General features: G+C 41.3%; 1 protein-coding gene across 3 annotated transcripts in view; it reads left to right on the forward strand.

Annotated features, from left to right (window-relative positions):
* LOC127454132 (raftlin-like) overlaps window positions 1–16,940 on the forward strand; it is a 183,156-nt gene that overhangs the window by 58,642 nt on the left and 107,574 nt on the right. For 2 of the 3 annotated variants that reach the window (XM_051721113.1, XM_051721112.1), the window contains exon 3: window positions 14,152–14,329. The exons of the other annotated variant lie outside the window; for it this stretch is intronic. In XM_051721113.1, the coding sequence (XP_051577073.1) occupies window positions 14,152–14,329 (178 nt within the window). The remainder of the gene's footprint in view (window positions 1–14,151; window positions 14,330–16,940) is intronic. 3 annotated transcript variants of the gene reach the window in all.

The following is a 16,940-nucleotide window of genomic DNA, read 5'->3' on the forward strand; positions in this document are numbered from 1 at the left end:
CCCTTCTGTCACTCACTCGACGTTGTGTAGATGTAGTGACACTAGGGGTCCCTATTCGAAATGCCACAACTAGCTGAACCGTGTTATGTGGACTGCCAGTGCAGGTGCAAGCAAGCTGTTGCGTGCATAGTAGCAGGTGCACCGGTCTGCACGTAGCCTCCCCCAACACCCCAAAAAAACGTTGTATAGTTCCCCACATCCCTGGGGGGGGAAGAGACATATCTAGTATGGAAGCAGGCTGTGCCAGCCGCGGCCTTTTCTCTCTGTTTTCTCTCCACAGAGTATTCAGTTTTTCGGCTGGGACCATTTTAACGCTCAATATATGCACTGGGGAAGGAGTTCTTTTCCTATCCTATTCTTTCAGGGGGAAAAGACCCCACGGAGACCACATCCTGCCCAGAGGGGAGGTAACATGTGGCAAGCACATCATGTGGGCTCAGAGCCACACATGGAAGAGGTGCAGTGGTAGGTCTTGCCTGAAAGGGGAGGAGCTCTACAAACATGGCGACCGGGACAGAGAGGGCTCTGTCGAAGGGAAACGCAGGTCTGCCGACAGGGAGACCGTACTGCGGAAAATACATCACAGGGGGTCACCGGAGTAACCGGCACCTGTGGAGCACCTACCTCAGTAAGGGCATTTTAGCATACATACTGGTTCCGGCTGTGAATTCCTCCGCTGAATTCGTGAGCCACAGGGACATCCAGGGTTCACGGGTTCGTGAACTCGCATGGGAAAAGAAGCGCACATCTTCACCTCTTTGGAGGGGAAAGGCGCTATACGCAAGCGATACACCCGGCCAGCTGTCCGTATTCCCGAACTTACCTGTTCGTACCTGACAGAACACGGGACGAAACTGGCTCAAACTGGTATTGAGTGTCACCCAGCCCGCTGCCCTGCAGATGTCTACTAGAGAGGTGCCATGGGCCAGTGCCCACGGGGATGCCAGACTCCTTGCGGTGTGCTCGTATTTCCAAAGGGGCGGGCACAGCCTGGGCCTGTCCGAAGCGGACGACGCTGAACCGGGGCGGGCGCCTGGCGAACCGAATTGCGTAGTCTGATTCGGATGGTCCTGGCCAACCACTGCGACGGGTTGGAAAGCGCTACCCACGCGTCCAAGCTCCGGGTGAGGAGCACTAAGTGGATGATCGCGTTTAACGTACCTGTGGGTGGGGCTTTGCGGTGGGAGGAGCCACATCGAGGAGCCTCGCTTCGTCTCGAACTCAAGGCTGCGCTGACCAGATTCAGTCACATGTGGCGTTCCTGGACCATGAGGGTGGACATCGCCTGCCCGAGTGCTAGCACCATGACCTTCGTCGCCCGGAGGGCGAGGTCGGTTGCCGAGCGCAGCTCCTGCATCACATTGGGATCAGGACTACCCACGTGCAGTTCCTTTAGTGCCTTGGCCTGGTGTACTTGCAGGAGGGCCATGGCATGCAGGGCAGAGGCGGCCTGACCAGCGGTGCTGTAGGCTTTGGCCGTCAGAGATGACATCGTCCTACAGGCCTTGGAAGGGAGTGCCGGGCGATCCTGCCAGGTGGCTGTACTTTGTGGGCACAGGTGCACCGCAGCCGCCTTATCTATCTGAGGGACCTCCGTATACCTGTGGGCTGCCCCGCCATCGAGGGTAGTGAGAGCGGACGAGCTGGGAGGTCGGTTTCGGGCAGAAAAAGGTGCCCTCCACCACCTTGTCAGCTCGTCGTGCACTTCCGGGAAGAAACGGACCGGGGGGTGTGGCTGTGAGCACCCCGAACCCAGGAACCAATCATCTAGCCGCGAGGGCTCAGGGGAGGGTAGAAGGTTCCACTCCAACCCGACACACGCGGCGGCCCGGGCAAGCATGGCGGTTATCTCGCCGTCAGCCTCAGACTGGGTGGGCCGACCCGAAGGTGGCAGCCCAGTCGAGTCCTCGGCATCTGACATTGCCAGTACGCTCTCTGATGCAGTGATCGAGCACTCATCCCGCTCCGGAGCTCAGAAAGGGACACTAAGCTGGCCCTGGGGCAAGCTGGCCTCCTCTCGGAACTCGCCGGGGACAAACGAGCGTGCTGGGGAATGGGAGGTCTGCGGGGATTTACCCGGCGGAGCCGCACCCATTGAAGCCCCCAAATCGCCTCCAGCGCCAGCCGGGCTGGCCTCGTACCCGGAGGTAAAAAGCGTGGTGCGGGGGGCGGCTAGAGTGGCTTTCCCCCAGAAGAAGGAAAGCCGCGACCGCAATGTTGCCATGGTCATATTCTCACAATGAGAACATGAACCATCCACAAACGCTGCCTCAGTGTGATCGCTGCACAGACACATGAGGCAGCGCCCGTGGCCACCGGAAGTGGAGAGATAGCGACCGCATCCAGGAATCACACAAAGATGGAAAGGCATCTTTATAAAGATGCATCTTTAAAAAGACATTCAACATCAATGTGTGTGCTCTAATAGAGAAAATGTACTCTTTAGCAGAAATATACACTGTTTTAGCGCTGTCGAAGCGCCCATGGGCGAAATCTGCACTCGTCGTACAGAAGGAGAGAAAGCTGCTGGAAATGCGCCATATATCCAACAGCATACGCTTCTTAAGAGGTGAAAGGAACAGCAGTAGTATTCAGCTCGCTGATAGTACAACCGATCGGCTCCGAAGAAAAAATCTGAATGAGTGGTTGCGAGCCAGCTCCTTTTATACCCATACGTCCGGGGGAGTGGCATGCAAATTCCACTCGCCAATTCTCATTGGCCTTTTCTCAAAGATCTGAGGTGTTCGGGGCTCTCAAGAGTGCCCCTTAGTGTCACTACATCGACACAACGTTGAGTGAGTGACAGAAGGGGAACATATTTCACAGTTACTTCACATTAAAGAGCTGGTATTGGCATTAGAGCTAAAATATACGTGTGTGCTGTTTATAGTAGCAAGTACCCACATTTAATTTTCATTTGCGTCACACCGGTTCCAGACACAAAACTTTCCCGTTGATTAAAATGTAGTTATTAATATGCTTTGAATACATGCATTTTTAAATCATTATGAGATAAAATGGCGACTCGTACAAGTCCTCTGAAGTCATATAATAGTTTTGTGTGAGGCAAAATACCGTTGCACCAAGTTTAACATCATTGACACCAAACGGCATTGGTTCTCATATGTGTTGTAACTGAATGCGGCGTGCCAATTTGAATATGTGGAATTGTGAATGAGATTTGAGAGCTACAGCACTGAAAATAATGGCTTAACATTTCAGACTGTTCCACACAAAAATTGAACATATATCTTCAGAAGACTTGTAATATAACACTTTTTAAATGCATTGGCTCATGAATGCAGGCACTCCACTGCTCTGTAATACCAATGCTGGGTCAAAGGGCACAGAGACCGGATCACGGTGTAGAACAGAACGTGTTTATCTAAACTTGATGAAATTAAAGAGACGCCTGTCAGCTGCTGGAAACGCTGAGCTGAGTCATAAATGATTGACAGTTTCTAGAAACAGGGATGCTCATGAGAACAAGAAGATACAGAAAAGAAATCTTTTAAAATATTACATGAAAACAAAAAGCTTTCTTGAGTAATCGTTCATTCCTTGATAGGTAGCATGTTAGTGTTAATGTAAAAATAAATATAATAATAACAGTCTTAATATTAATGTAAAATAAAGGAAAAGAGAGGTAAAGAGAAAAAGGAAAGGAAAGAACAGGAAAAGATGAAAGGAAAGGAAAGGAAAGGAAAGGAAAGGAAAGGAAAGGTGAGAATTAAAAGCAATGAGAAAGGAAAGGAAAAGAAAGAGAGAGTGAAAGAATATGAAAAGATAGATGGAAAGAAAAGGAAAGGAAAGGAAAGGAAAGGGGAGAAGAACGGAAAAAGGAAAGGAAAAGAGAGAATGATAGGAAATGAGAGAAGAGAAGGGAAGCAAAGGAAAGGAATGAAAGGAAAGGGAACAGGAAAGAGAGAAGGGAAGGAAAAGAAAAGAGAAGGAAAGGAAAAGATAGAAGTAAAGGAGAGGAAAAGAGAATGAAAGGATATGAAAAGATAGATGGAAAGGGAGGAGAAGAAAAAGGGAAAGGAAAGGGAAAAGAGATAAGAAAAGGAGTGGAAAAAGGAAGGGAAAGGGAAAAATTATGAAATGATAGGACAAGATAGAAGGAAAGGAAAGGAAAAGTGGGAAGGAAAAGAAAATGAGAAAAGAAAGGGAAGGGAAGGAAAAGTAGATGAAAGGAAAGGAAAGGAAAAGAGAGTAAAAGGTATGAAAAGACAGATGGAAAGGAAAGGAAAGGAAAAGAAAGGAAAAGAGAGAGTAAAAGGTATGAAAAGACAGATGGAAAGGAAAAGAAAGGAAAGGAATGGAATGGAAAGGAAAGGAAAGGAAAGGAAAGGAAAGGAAAGGAAAATAGAGAGTAAAAGGTATGAAAAGACAGATGGAAAGGAAAAGAAAGGAAAGGAAAGGGTAGGAGAAGAGAAAATGATATTGGGAAAGGAAAAGAAAGGAAAAGAGAGAAGGAGAACAAATGAGAGAAGGAAAGGGAAACAAAAGAAAAGGAAAGGGAACATGAAAGAAAGAAGGGAAGGGAAGGAAAAGATAGATGAAAGGAAAGGAGAGGATAGAAGGAAAGTAGAGGAAAAGGGAAGGTAACGACAGAATGAAAGGATACGAAATGATAGATGGAAAGGAAAGGAAATAGGAGGAGAAGAGAAGAAAAGAAAAGAGGAAAGGGAACAGGAAAGAGAGATGGGAAGGAAAAGAGAGAAGAAAAGGAGTGGAAAAGGGAAGGGAAAAGGAAATTTAATGAAAGGATAAGAAAAAAATAGATGGAAAGGAAAGGAAAGAAAAGGAAAGGAAAAGATAGATTGAATGGAAAGGAAAGTAGAGGAGAAGAGAAAATGAAAGTAAATGGGAAAATGAAAAGATAGAAGGAAAGGAAAGGAAATTAAAGTTTTGAATTATTAACCGTTTCTAGAAGTCAGGGATGCTCAAGGGGGCAGAAAGAAACTGTAGAAGAAATCTTTTTTAAAAAATGACTCGAGAACACAAGCTTATGTGTTTTCTTGAGTAATCGTTCCCTCTTCGATGGGTAGCATGTTAGAGTTAATGTAAAAATAATCACATTTCTTATTAATAGTCTCATGGGCATTAGCCAGAGCCTGCTGCTGTAATTTAGTTTTTTTTTTAGTTTTTTTTTTTTGTCTAATGTCTTTGGGCAAGGTTTACCGTTATTACTGTTACCATTATTAATCAGACGAAATAAAATTTTACGGAGGCATATGGCAACGAATCTGAAAAAAAAAAAAAAAAAAAAAAATATGTTTTTCAGGTGAACTAATGTCATTAAAACTGTAAATGCCACATTTCCCCCCAAACACTTTGTTATTTGCAAATAAATGATATAATAATTTTTCAACCTGGAATGTCTTGACATTAATGAATTTTACCCAAAGCTGTGAGTTTGTGTGCTGAGACAGCATACAAAACCTGAAAATGTTATTGGCTCAGAGGTTGCTCTTTCGTAGCTCTGAAGACTTAATGGAGTTATGTTTCATTGTTTCATTGACATATCAAATTTATCTTAATGTTTCTCCTAAAACTCATACAAACAGACACAAATGAGTCAATTATTGACATACAGTAAGAGTAAAGCGCTATAAAATGAATGTGGATAGCATAACTCAGATAATTTGGTCATGGAAGAATTAAAGTGATTTAGGCCAGCTTAAGCAAGATCCTAATATCTGTTTTCCCAACGGCATGTGATAAAATCCTTTGCATTTTTATGCCTATGAGAAACAAAAAGTGCACAAACTGGAGCAGACTGAGAAAGCTAATATCATCGGTTCAGGGAGGACAAACCCAGCATGCTTTTGCCACTGGGGAGCTCCACTGTTTACACACAGAAACAGCAAAAATCAAATCAAACAAACCCAGATTAATTATATACTTAAACACATCCGAGCATGCATGTATGATTTGGCAGACGTCTGTATCTGCGGACCATTTTCCAGTCATTTGTTTTATCTTTACAGCTTGTGAAGAATATGATTGAGAAATCCAGGGTTATTTTTAGCTGGCCAGTGAATTGCCTGAAGGGCCCTTTGCTTTTTTTGTGCAATTGTACAATGTGCCTTTGAAATTACACCTAAGAAAAGATGAGCATATATCTTCTCTTTGTACTCTACAGGACAACAAAAAATACATTTTGCACAATTTTGTGAATACACAAGAAACCATGAGGAATCTAAAGGTGAAACTGGATCTGAAATTGTTATTTGTAAATTTGATGAGAGGCAATGTTTGGATTGCATGCTACCATACTACTCGTACTCGTACAGTACTGCGCATAGTATTACAATTTTTTGTATCCATGGAATACCCAGACAACTTACTACACAATACTGTATCCCACAATGCAATGCGCCTTACTTAACCTTTCATTTCCATTGTAATGAATGAACCGGAAGTAAAATCAGTCACTATTTGATCTTAATGCCAAATGGACTGTAAAAAATAAATAAATAGATTTTTACACAAAATTGGATTTAAGATGCAAATGTTTTAATTTCGAAGATGATAACTGGATGCCGCACTATGATTTAAAGATTCATCTTGATGAGTTCATGTGACAATGTTGCATACTACTGAAACATCTGAAATGTTTAGTGTTGCATAATGCATTCTTCTTCACCTAATATTTAGGCAATGGCATAGTGTGCAGTAAACAGCAGTTTTGGGGACGCTACTTGTAACTGTAACTTCTCAAGCTACAAGCTACTCATAACTTAAAAGTATTTAAACTAAAGTCAAGCTATTCTTTTGAAAGAGTAGCTAGCTACACTACAATCAAGTTACTAATAAAAAGTAACTAACAATATAATTTTTTTTAAATATACTATATCAATCAGATGATATTATTTCATTCTGCAATCAGAAGGTCTATAAATACATATATATCTTATGGTCCATATTAACAAGTTATATTAATGATAAATTTAGTTTTAATTATAATATCATCCTAAATATAGTTATATATTTAAAAGATCATATTGCTTTTATGCCACATTGTGGCAGGGCGGAGGGCGGAGGGCGGAGGGCGGAGGGCGGAGGGCGGGGCCGGGTCGTGATTCTGCACACCCGGCCCCTAATTAGGCTGATTAAGCCCGAGAGGGATAAGGCCGACTGGAGATGGCAGTGCGACAGAGAAAGAGTTATGGATAGCTGTGTGTGTTTGTCTTTTTGGTTACGTTTATCATTAAACTATTATTTATATTGTAAAGCCGGTTCTCACCTCCTCCTTTCCCTTTTACCTGTTACACACATAAATACTGTTTTAGATAAATGTATAGGTAAATAACAGCATTGTGTGGCACTAAAACAAAGTATATCAAAATAAGGGTGACACCATTAAATTGAACTAGAAATGAAACTAGGAACCACTATATTTTTAGTACCCAAGTTAAAAATATAGTGATAAACAGCAGCAATTAACTAAATATATCGTACAAAGAAACAAACAGGTTTCTGTGAATCAAGGAATCATTTATTTAAACTAGTTTATTTACATGAACCATCCGAATGAATTGATTCACTAAAATGAATTGACTTGCCAATGCGAGGCGAATCAGTAAATCGTTTTCCAACCAAGTCATGTACATGAACTGTCTGAACAAACTGATTAACTTAAATGATTTGGACTTTCCAACACTACAAGAGAGGACGGTTTAGGTAAGCATGTTTGATTACTCCCTCGGCTACAGAACTACTCATTGGAAAATGTTTGTTACTGGAAAAGCTTCACTATTGTTATAATTGCGGAGCTACTGTCACACTACTGAAAAATGTAATTATGTTAGTAGTGTTGCTACCTTTAGTTAGTTACTCCCCAACACTGGTAAACAGTATATAATATATACAGTACATAGTATACCATTTTGAACACAGCCATTGTTTTTAACGTTTGTTTTCTTGAAAATTAGATTTTTTTTGTGGCTTTGTCTCTGTAAGAAGACATTTTTAGCTAGGCAGCAGCACAGTAACGCTTTCCAAGATTGCTAAATCGAGTCACACAAATATCTGTCATTGTCTACGTGTAAAATTAGAGTTATTTTAACTTTAAAAAGCAGAACAAGGAGTCTCGAGCTTGACTCTGCGCCTCATACGACTTCCTGTTGGTCTTTGTTGTGGCAGGCAGGTTGAGTTCAGTACTCATTTCATGTTCTTTCAGCATATTGTGCACACGTGACATACAGAATGAGTGGGACAGACAGATGACTGTTCGACTGTGTTTATCTTGGAATGAACTCACTCCGAACAGCTGTTTGGATTGGTTTAAATGACAGTGTTGTGGGCACGGTGCCCTTATGCAAGCAGACGGCCAAACTCTGGTTGTCTTTCTCAGAGGCAAGTTCACAGTTGCGCTTGTTTAGCATGTGGTATTTCAGCACAAAACTAGCATCTTATTCACATACCACCCACAATGTACACTGGTATGCCTACCTGGTCTCATACAATCACGTTACTACACCTACATTTTTGCAAAATTATTTTTATGTGGCTTGTTGTTGGGGCTGAAAAAATTGGATAAAAAAATCTAACTGAACTGTGATATGATAAACAAAGTGATATTTTAAAAAAAAGAAACCTGTAAATGATTCCTTTTAATCAAAATTAAAGCATGTTATGCCCATGCTCTACTGCCGACCGGAAATACTGTTATAGAAAGGGTATTCACACTTAAGTCCTCTCAAAGGGATAGTTCACCCAAAAATGAAAATTCTCTCATTTACTCAGTCATGCCATCCCAGATGTGTATGACTTTCTTTCTTCTGCTGAACACAAAGATTTTAGAAGAATATCTCAGCTCTGTAGGTCCATACAATGCAAGTAAATGGTGGCCATAACTTTGAAGCTCCAAAAAGGCAGCATAAAAAATATTCCATTCGACTCCAGCGGTTAAATCCATATCTTCAGAAGCAATATGAGAGGTGTGGCTGAGAATCCCTGCCCAGTAGGTGGCAATGTGCACAAAGAATGCAAATCGCCAAAAACAAAAGAAGAAGAATGTGAAAGTGAAAGTGGAGGATTTATAGTAAAAAAAGACTTATATATTGATCTGTTTCTCACCCACACCTTTCATATCTCTTCTGAAGACATGGATTTAACCACTGGGGTCTTATGGATTACTTTTATGCTGCCTTTATGTGCTTTTGGAGCTTAAAAATCTTGGTACCCATTCACTTGCATTGTTTGGACCTACAGAGCTGAGATATCCTTCTACAAATCTTTGTTTGTGTTCAGCAGAAGAAAGAAAGTCATACACATCTGGGATGGCATGAGGGTGAGTAAATGATGAGAGAATGTTAATTTTTAGGTGAACTATCCCTTTAAAAAGAGCCAAACTAAATAAATATATAAAACAGTGAAACACAGAGGAAAACAACATCATAACCACATTTATTTTTTCAAGGGTCAGCTCACTTTTCATCATTTTTTTTTAACCCAGTCAAGTTAAATATAATATTATTGTAATATAATAATAATAATAATAATAATAATAATAATAATAATAATAATGTTAAAAAATTATTATAGAAATATCTTATTATTGGATAATAATAATAATAATAATAATAATTATTATAATAATTATTATTATTATTATTATTATTATTATTTTTGCTATTATTCAATAGTAATTTATTTCTTGAATCATTTCTTAACTTGCTCGTGGCACTGATTTGCAGTCCAGTTAAACTCTCAAGCTTTTATTTTGGTGGAAGCTTTTATTTTGGCGGAAAATTTAAGGAACTGCATTTTCTGTTGTTCAAGGTTGAGTTGACAAAAGCATTTTAATGCAGTAAAATGCTCTCATCTCCTTTTCTGTCCACTAAAACCTGGTGTCATGGGGTATTTTAAATTTGTTAAATAAATTGTAGCGGCCAAACAAATGTGAAATTGCGCAAATGTGCAATTAAAGTAATTCTGGAGTGCTTTAAATATAATGCTAAACACTTTCACTATAGTGCATGACTTGTAAGGCAAAGCATTTTATAACCCACTGCATTTACAGGTCGACACGTGAGCCAGAAGTGTCATTGAAGCACCACAAAATGACGTGGATGCTACAGTGATTATGTTTTTTATCTCACATTTGCTTTCTATGACACTATCGGTTAGGTTTAGGTTTCAGGTTTAGGGTAGGGAGGTAGGTAGGTTTTGTTGATTTTAAAACTCAATAGAGCATTAATCTTAACCTGTTTGGCAGAACATTTAAATTGCTTTTAGCACCACTCAGTGCACACTTCACCTCTGAACTGCTGCAATACGTGTGAGTCGCCACAGTCATGTAATTTTTACAGCAGTATAACATTGCACAATCATTATTTATAATAAGCCATGTTTACCCTCACTGCAAGTGAGCCTGTATGTACAATAATGTAATATGGGTTGTATTTTATTTTACCTAGCATACTGTTCATTGTTTTCAATGATGAGGGCACGTTACACAGCTGGTCCATCTGTCTAATTTGGCTACTAGTTTCTACCAAGTGACATTTATTTTTTTTATTTTTTTTTTTTTTTTTTGCTGTACTGAAATACTGTAGAGTTTGATTAGATGCACAGTCTTTTGATGTCAACAGCTAAATATATGGGATGCATTTTCTCCTCCTTTTTAAAAGTTGATGAGCCTGTTGCTATCCTAACTACGCATGATTATATGGTGAGTTGCATTTTATTATTTGCATTCAGAATTGTTTTTCCCTGCTATCCGTGACCCTATCAGAACTAGCCTGAGACTCATTTTTGTGGTGCAACCCACCAGTTGTTTCTGCCCCCTTAGTCTCTTTGTCTTCACTCTCTCATTAACATATGGCTGTCTTGGAGTCTCTGTTGTTGCACAGCTGGCTGATTCTGAGGGGTTCCTGACACTTTTTGTCTGCTGTGTTGCACTCTCTCTCTCTCGCTCTCTCTCTATCTCTATCTCTATCTCTATCTTTTTTTTTTAATTATTATTATTATTATTATGCCCAGGCAAGACTTTAGATTAAAAAGGGAAAGATGTTTCTCCTCCTTCCAAATGTCTGGTCACTCACTACACTAAGTGTATTGCATTCCCACCAGAGCTGGGTGTGTGACAGGGCTGTCAGAAAGATATCAAGGCTCTTGTGTAAAATGCTCTCATCTCATGTCGAGCTAAACAAACACATTTAATTGGATTTTGCACCAGGCCCATTAAATCAAATACAAGGCTAGTGAGCCACCAATCACTAAAACAATGCCTGATTTTTATTTTTGTTTTTATTTTTTTTGTCTCTCATATCACAAGCAAACTAGCAAATCCTTCTGGACAGCGTGCATTTGAAAAATAACAAACAGTGTTTCACTGTCCACTGGGGCTGGGCGAAAAATGTAATATTCATAATATATTTGCAATGATTTTGCTGGCAATATAAATTTAGATGAATATCACAATGATTTTAAATCTCTTTTTTGGCCATTAAGTTTCCTAAAGGCTGTGTCATTAGGTTAGTTCTGCGATCCTTCCTTGTCTCACTACTTGAAAGCATGAAAGCTTCAAGGAGTGTTAAGAGATGTTTTAAAGACCTCGTGAAATCACAATTGGAGTCCATGTGTGTTAACTTGGAGGCCATCTATATGCTGGTGTCCTCCAAAAACTTCATTTATAAGTTCAGTTCATTTTTGTGAATCATTTCAAAGTGACAATTATAATGAATTCATTAAAAACTCTGACAATTCAACATTTCTTGTGTGTCTTACTCAAAAATGGTCATAGAAATTCCAGCGTGACATTTTATATAAAGCATTAAAGGAATATTCCGGGTTCAATGCAATATAAGCTAAATCAGCAGCATTTGTGACATAGTGTTGATGACAGCAATTTAGGGTTGGGTGATATGACGATATATATCGTGGCAATGATATAAAGTGTCCATCGACAGAGTTTTTGCTATATAGTGTACAGTATATTGCGATATGTAAATATCCATGTGCGCAGCGTGACCGTATATATCAGTGGGCACGCTTCATGTGAAACTGAAACCAGGCTTGAGCCGGGAATTAATTTGCCGGTTATTTGCACGCACTGGTTTAATGCCAGATTCACTAAAAGAATTATGCAGATCAGGCAATGCCACAAACACACCCACAAACTCGTGGCTGATTCTTTGCAATTCTGATTTTGCCGGCTAGTTCTGAGAGCTCTACAGCGAAGGATGCAGAAGTCCACCGTGATCTGACTGACACACTCTGCCGGGACAGCATCACTGTGATCCAGACACCTGCACCGCACATCTGTACGTCTCCATCATTTGATGAATTTTTGCTGATGTGATCAAAAGAAAAGTTAAGAAAATGAAAGGGAGCTTGTTATTAAAACAGGTGCCACATCTGGTTCACTAAAGCTGACACAGATTTTGAAATATTTTAATCTGCAAACTGTGGCGCGACAATAATCACTTGTGGTAATACAAACAATCTGTTTTAACACCTTAAAATGATGCACACTAAAGAATATTATGAAAGCCAAAAGATGCGCTCCTCGTTAATTCTGTCTTTTTTTTTTATCTTATTTTTATTTAATTTTTTGCAAGAAGTGTTTATAAATATATTTTCAATTTATTTTCTGCAAGACGTGTTCTTTTTGTGTGTATTTTTTACTAAAATGATGTAATATTTTCTTTGTTACTTTGAAAAGATCTTGAGTTTCTTGAGGAAAGTTTATAATACTGTTGGTCAACAACATATCAGAGTGAAATGTGGCATAATGTGAAATTGAGTATTATGGTAAGATTGATTTAAATCTGAGTGTTTATTTTATTTTTAACTTTGTCAAGTTCTAAATAAAGAGAATATTATATAAGAGGAAGTAGTTTTTATTTAAAAAGTATTTATTTCACTGACTAGATTTTCCAAAAAATAGGCATTTCAATATTGTTATTTATTATGTTAACCGATTTTTATTGGTTTTCCAGAAAAACAAATGACTATATCATGATATATATATTGTTATCGTGATATAAAATTACTCATATCATGATATAAGATTTTGGTCATTTCACCCACCTCTACAACAATTCCGTCTTTATATCTTGTACTTGTGACTTTAATTCTTGAAATTATGACTTTATATCTTGCATTTGCAACTTTATTTCTCCGAATTGCGATTTTATATCTCACAGTTGGGACTTTATTTCTCCGAATTGCGACTTAATATCTTACAATTGCGACTTTATTTCTCTGAATTGCAACTTTATATTTCGTAATTGTGACTTTATATTTCACAGTTGCAACTTTATATGTCACAATTGCAACTATTTCTTGGAAATGTGACTTTATATCTCAATTGCAACTTAATATTTAAAAACTGTCATTTTATTTCTTTATAAATTGCGACTTCATATCTCACAATTGCAACTTACAGAATTGAGATTTCATATCTCAGTTATGACTTTATATCATAATTGCAACTATTTCTTGCAATTGAAACTTCATATCTCATAATTGCAACTTTATTTTTTGTAATTGCGACTTTATTTCATGGAAATGCGACTTTATATCTCACAATTGCGACTTTATATCTCACAATTGCGACTTTATATCTTGCAGTTGCAACTATATTTCACAATTGCGACTTTATATCTTGCAATTGTGACTTTATTTCTTGAAATTGCGACTTTATTTCTTGAAATTGCGACTTTATATCGCACATTTGCGACTATATCTTGCAGTTGCGACTTTATAGTCGCAATTTCAAGAAATAAAGTCGCAATTGGAAGATATAAAGTCGCAATTGTGAGATATAAAGTCACAGTTGCAACATATAAAGTCGCAATTGTGAGATATAAAGTCAGAATTACCTCTTTTTTTTAATTCCATGGTGGGATCCGACTTCCATACGAATGGCTGTTACATTTTTAAGCCATTTCAGAGCTCATACATAAATATTGAAGTACTGTATATACAGTATCAGATATCCTCAAAATAATGAAAAATATCTAGTTATAATTGTTTTAGCTCCATTGCCCCATCCTAACAGCACATAATAGATTGCCGTGTGTCTCTCTACAGCCGTCCTCCAGGCACTCGGTCCATCTGAGCGCCTGCTGTTTTCCAGTGTGTGGTTTTCTCACCCTCTGGATGTCTCTCTGTCTTTATGTCTTCTGGCAGATGGGGCGTCCACGCTGTGTCTGTCCTCAGTGAGGGAGCTGCCATCACAGCTGCAGGATCTGTACCAGCAGGGCTTCATTCTTACAGCTGTGCACCCGTTTGTCCACCCTTGTGGCCCCGAGCCTGCCAGTGTCCAGCGCCAGCTCTATCGGGCAGTGCTCATCAAAGTCTCTGACAGGTGGGGTCACAACACGCTGAAAACATGATGGCCGCTTTGAACTCCACAGGTGGCACTGACATTTATTTAAGGGGACATATCCTACACTGTTTAAAAAATTATCAGAAGTCAAGGTTTGTCGCACCCAATACTGTTTCTAACCATTTGTTACCCTCTCTCTGACCCTTAGAAATAAACAGGCTGTTTTGCTGCACTTTTAAGACATTCACGTTTGCATTAAAGCAATAAGCCACTTAAGACCATGCATTACAGTGATTTTACCACAGGCAAGGGGTGTACTTAGCACAACGTGAGGAAGAGTTAGGTCAAATAAGCGCTGGGAGTCGATTCCAAAAAGAAGTGATTCTTTTTATTCCAAAGCTTTGGGAATTAAGAGTATATTCGAAAGCTTGGACATTTATTTAATTTTATTTATTTATTCCATTGTATAAAATAAACTAGAGTTGGACAAAAACCTGGATTTTTGCATAAAATAATCAAACCTCTCGGTTACTATCATAACCTCCGTTCCCTGATGGAGGGAACGAGATGTTGTGTCAATGTAGTGACACTAGGGGTCACCCTTGGGAGCCTCAAACACCTCAGATCTTTGAGAAAAGGCCAATGAGAATTGGCAAGTGGAATTTGCATGCCACTCCCCCGGACATACAGGTATAAAAGGAGCTGGCTCGCAACCACTCATTCAGATTTTGTGCTGACAGGGTCCCGGCCATTTCAGCGGGTAGTACAGCGTTGTGGCAGGGGGGACACAATGTCTCGTTCCCTCCATCAGGGAACGGAGGTTACGACAGTAACCAAGACATTCCCCTTCTGTCACTCACTCGACGTTGTGTCGATGTAGTGACACTAGGGGTCCCTATATGAAAGGCCACAACTAGCTGAACCGCACCAGCTGCAGCCTTTTCTCTCTATGTTTTCTCTCCACAGAGTTTTCAGTTATTTGGCTGGGGCCATTTTAACGCTCAATATATGCGCCGGGGAAGGTGTTCTTTTCCTGTCCTATTATTTCAGGGGGAGAAGACCCCACGGAGACCACATCCTACCCGGAGGGGAGGTAACATGTGGCAAGCACGTCATGTGGGCTCAGAGCCGCACATGGAAGAGGTGCGATGGTAGGTCCTGCCTGATGGGGAGGAGCTCTACAAACACTGCGACTGGGACAGAGAGAGCTCTGTCGAAGGGAGATGCAGACCGTACTGCAGAAAATACATCACAGGGGGTTACCGGAGTAACCGGCACCTGTAGAGCACCTACCTCGGTAAGGGCATATTAGCACATGTACTGGTTCCAGCTGTGAATTCCTCCGCTGAATTCATGAGCCACAGGGCTAGGGAGGAAGGACATCCAGGGTTCATGGGTTTGTGAACTCGCATGGGAAAAGAAGCACACATCTTCGCCTCTTTGGAGGGGAAAGGTGCTATACGCAAGCGATACACCCGGCCAGCTGTCCGTATTCCCGAACTTACCTGTTCGTACCTGACAGAACATGAGACGAAACCACCTCAACCCGGAGATTGTAAAATCTCGCAAAGGTATTGGGTTTCCCCCAGCCCGCTGCCCTGCAAATGTCTGCTAGAGAGGTGCCATGGGCCAGTGCCCATGAGGATGCCAGACTCCTTGTGGAGTGTGCTCGTTTTCCCAAAGGGGCGGGCACAGTCTGGGCCTGGTATGCCATAGCGATGGCATCCACGATCCAGTGGGCAAGCCTCTGTTTGGAGACAGCGTTCCCTTTCCACTGTCCGCCAAAGCAGACGAAGAGCTGCTCAGAGCGTCTAAAGCTCTGCTTGCGATCCAAGTAGATGTGCAAAGTACGCACCGGACACAGCAACAACAGGGCTGGGTCTACCTCCTCCTGGGGCAGCGCTTGCAGGTCACCATCTGATCCCTTAAGTGGGTTGTGGGAACCTTGGGCACATAGCCCGGCCGGGGTCTCAGGATTACTTGAGAGTCACCCGGACCGAACTCCAGGCAGGTATCGCTGACAGAGAACGCTTGCAGGTTCCCGACCCTCTTGATGGAGTTGAGCGCAATCAGGAGGGCCATCTTCAAGGAGAGGGCTTTCAACTTGACTGACTCTAGCGGCTCAAAGGGGGCTCTGCGAAGGCCCAGGAGGACCACAGAGAGACGAGCGTCCGCTGTGGCATTGAGGTTGCCTGGGATGTGACTGGCCCGCAGCGACCTCAGATGCCGCTGACTCCATAGGAGGAGATGGCGGGCGAGTTGCCACATGCGACGTGAGTGTAAGTCACCTTGGCGATTTATATACGCTACTGTCGCTGTGTTGTCCGTCCGGACCAACACATTCTTGCATCGGAACACTGACAAAAGCCTCTGCAGGGTGAGCAATACTGCCAGCAACTCGGCAGTTGATGTGCCAACACAGTCACAGTTCTGTCCAGGAGCCAGTGGCAAATGGCACACCAGCCTCGCTTGGTGGCGTCTGTCGTAATGACGATGCGCCTGGACACTTGCTGTAGGGGAACTCCTGCCCATAGAAATGCAAGGTCTGTCCAAGGGCTCAACAAGTGGCAGCACATCGGTGTGATGGCCACGCGATATGTGCCGTGGAGACATGCCCATCTTGGGACTCGAGTCTGAAGCCAGTGCTGAA

The sequence above is a fragment of the Myxocyprinus asiaticus genome, chromosome 16 (genome assembly GCF_019703515.2).
Source record: "Myxocyprinus asiaticus isolate MX2 ecotype Aquarium Trade chromosome 16, UBuf_Myxa_2, whole genome shotgun sequence".
NCBI lineage: Eukaryota > Metazoa > Chordata > Actinopteri > Cypriniformes > Catostomidae > Myxocyprinus > Myxocyprinus asiaticus.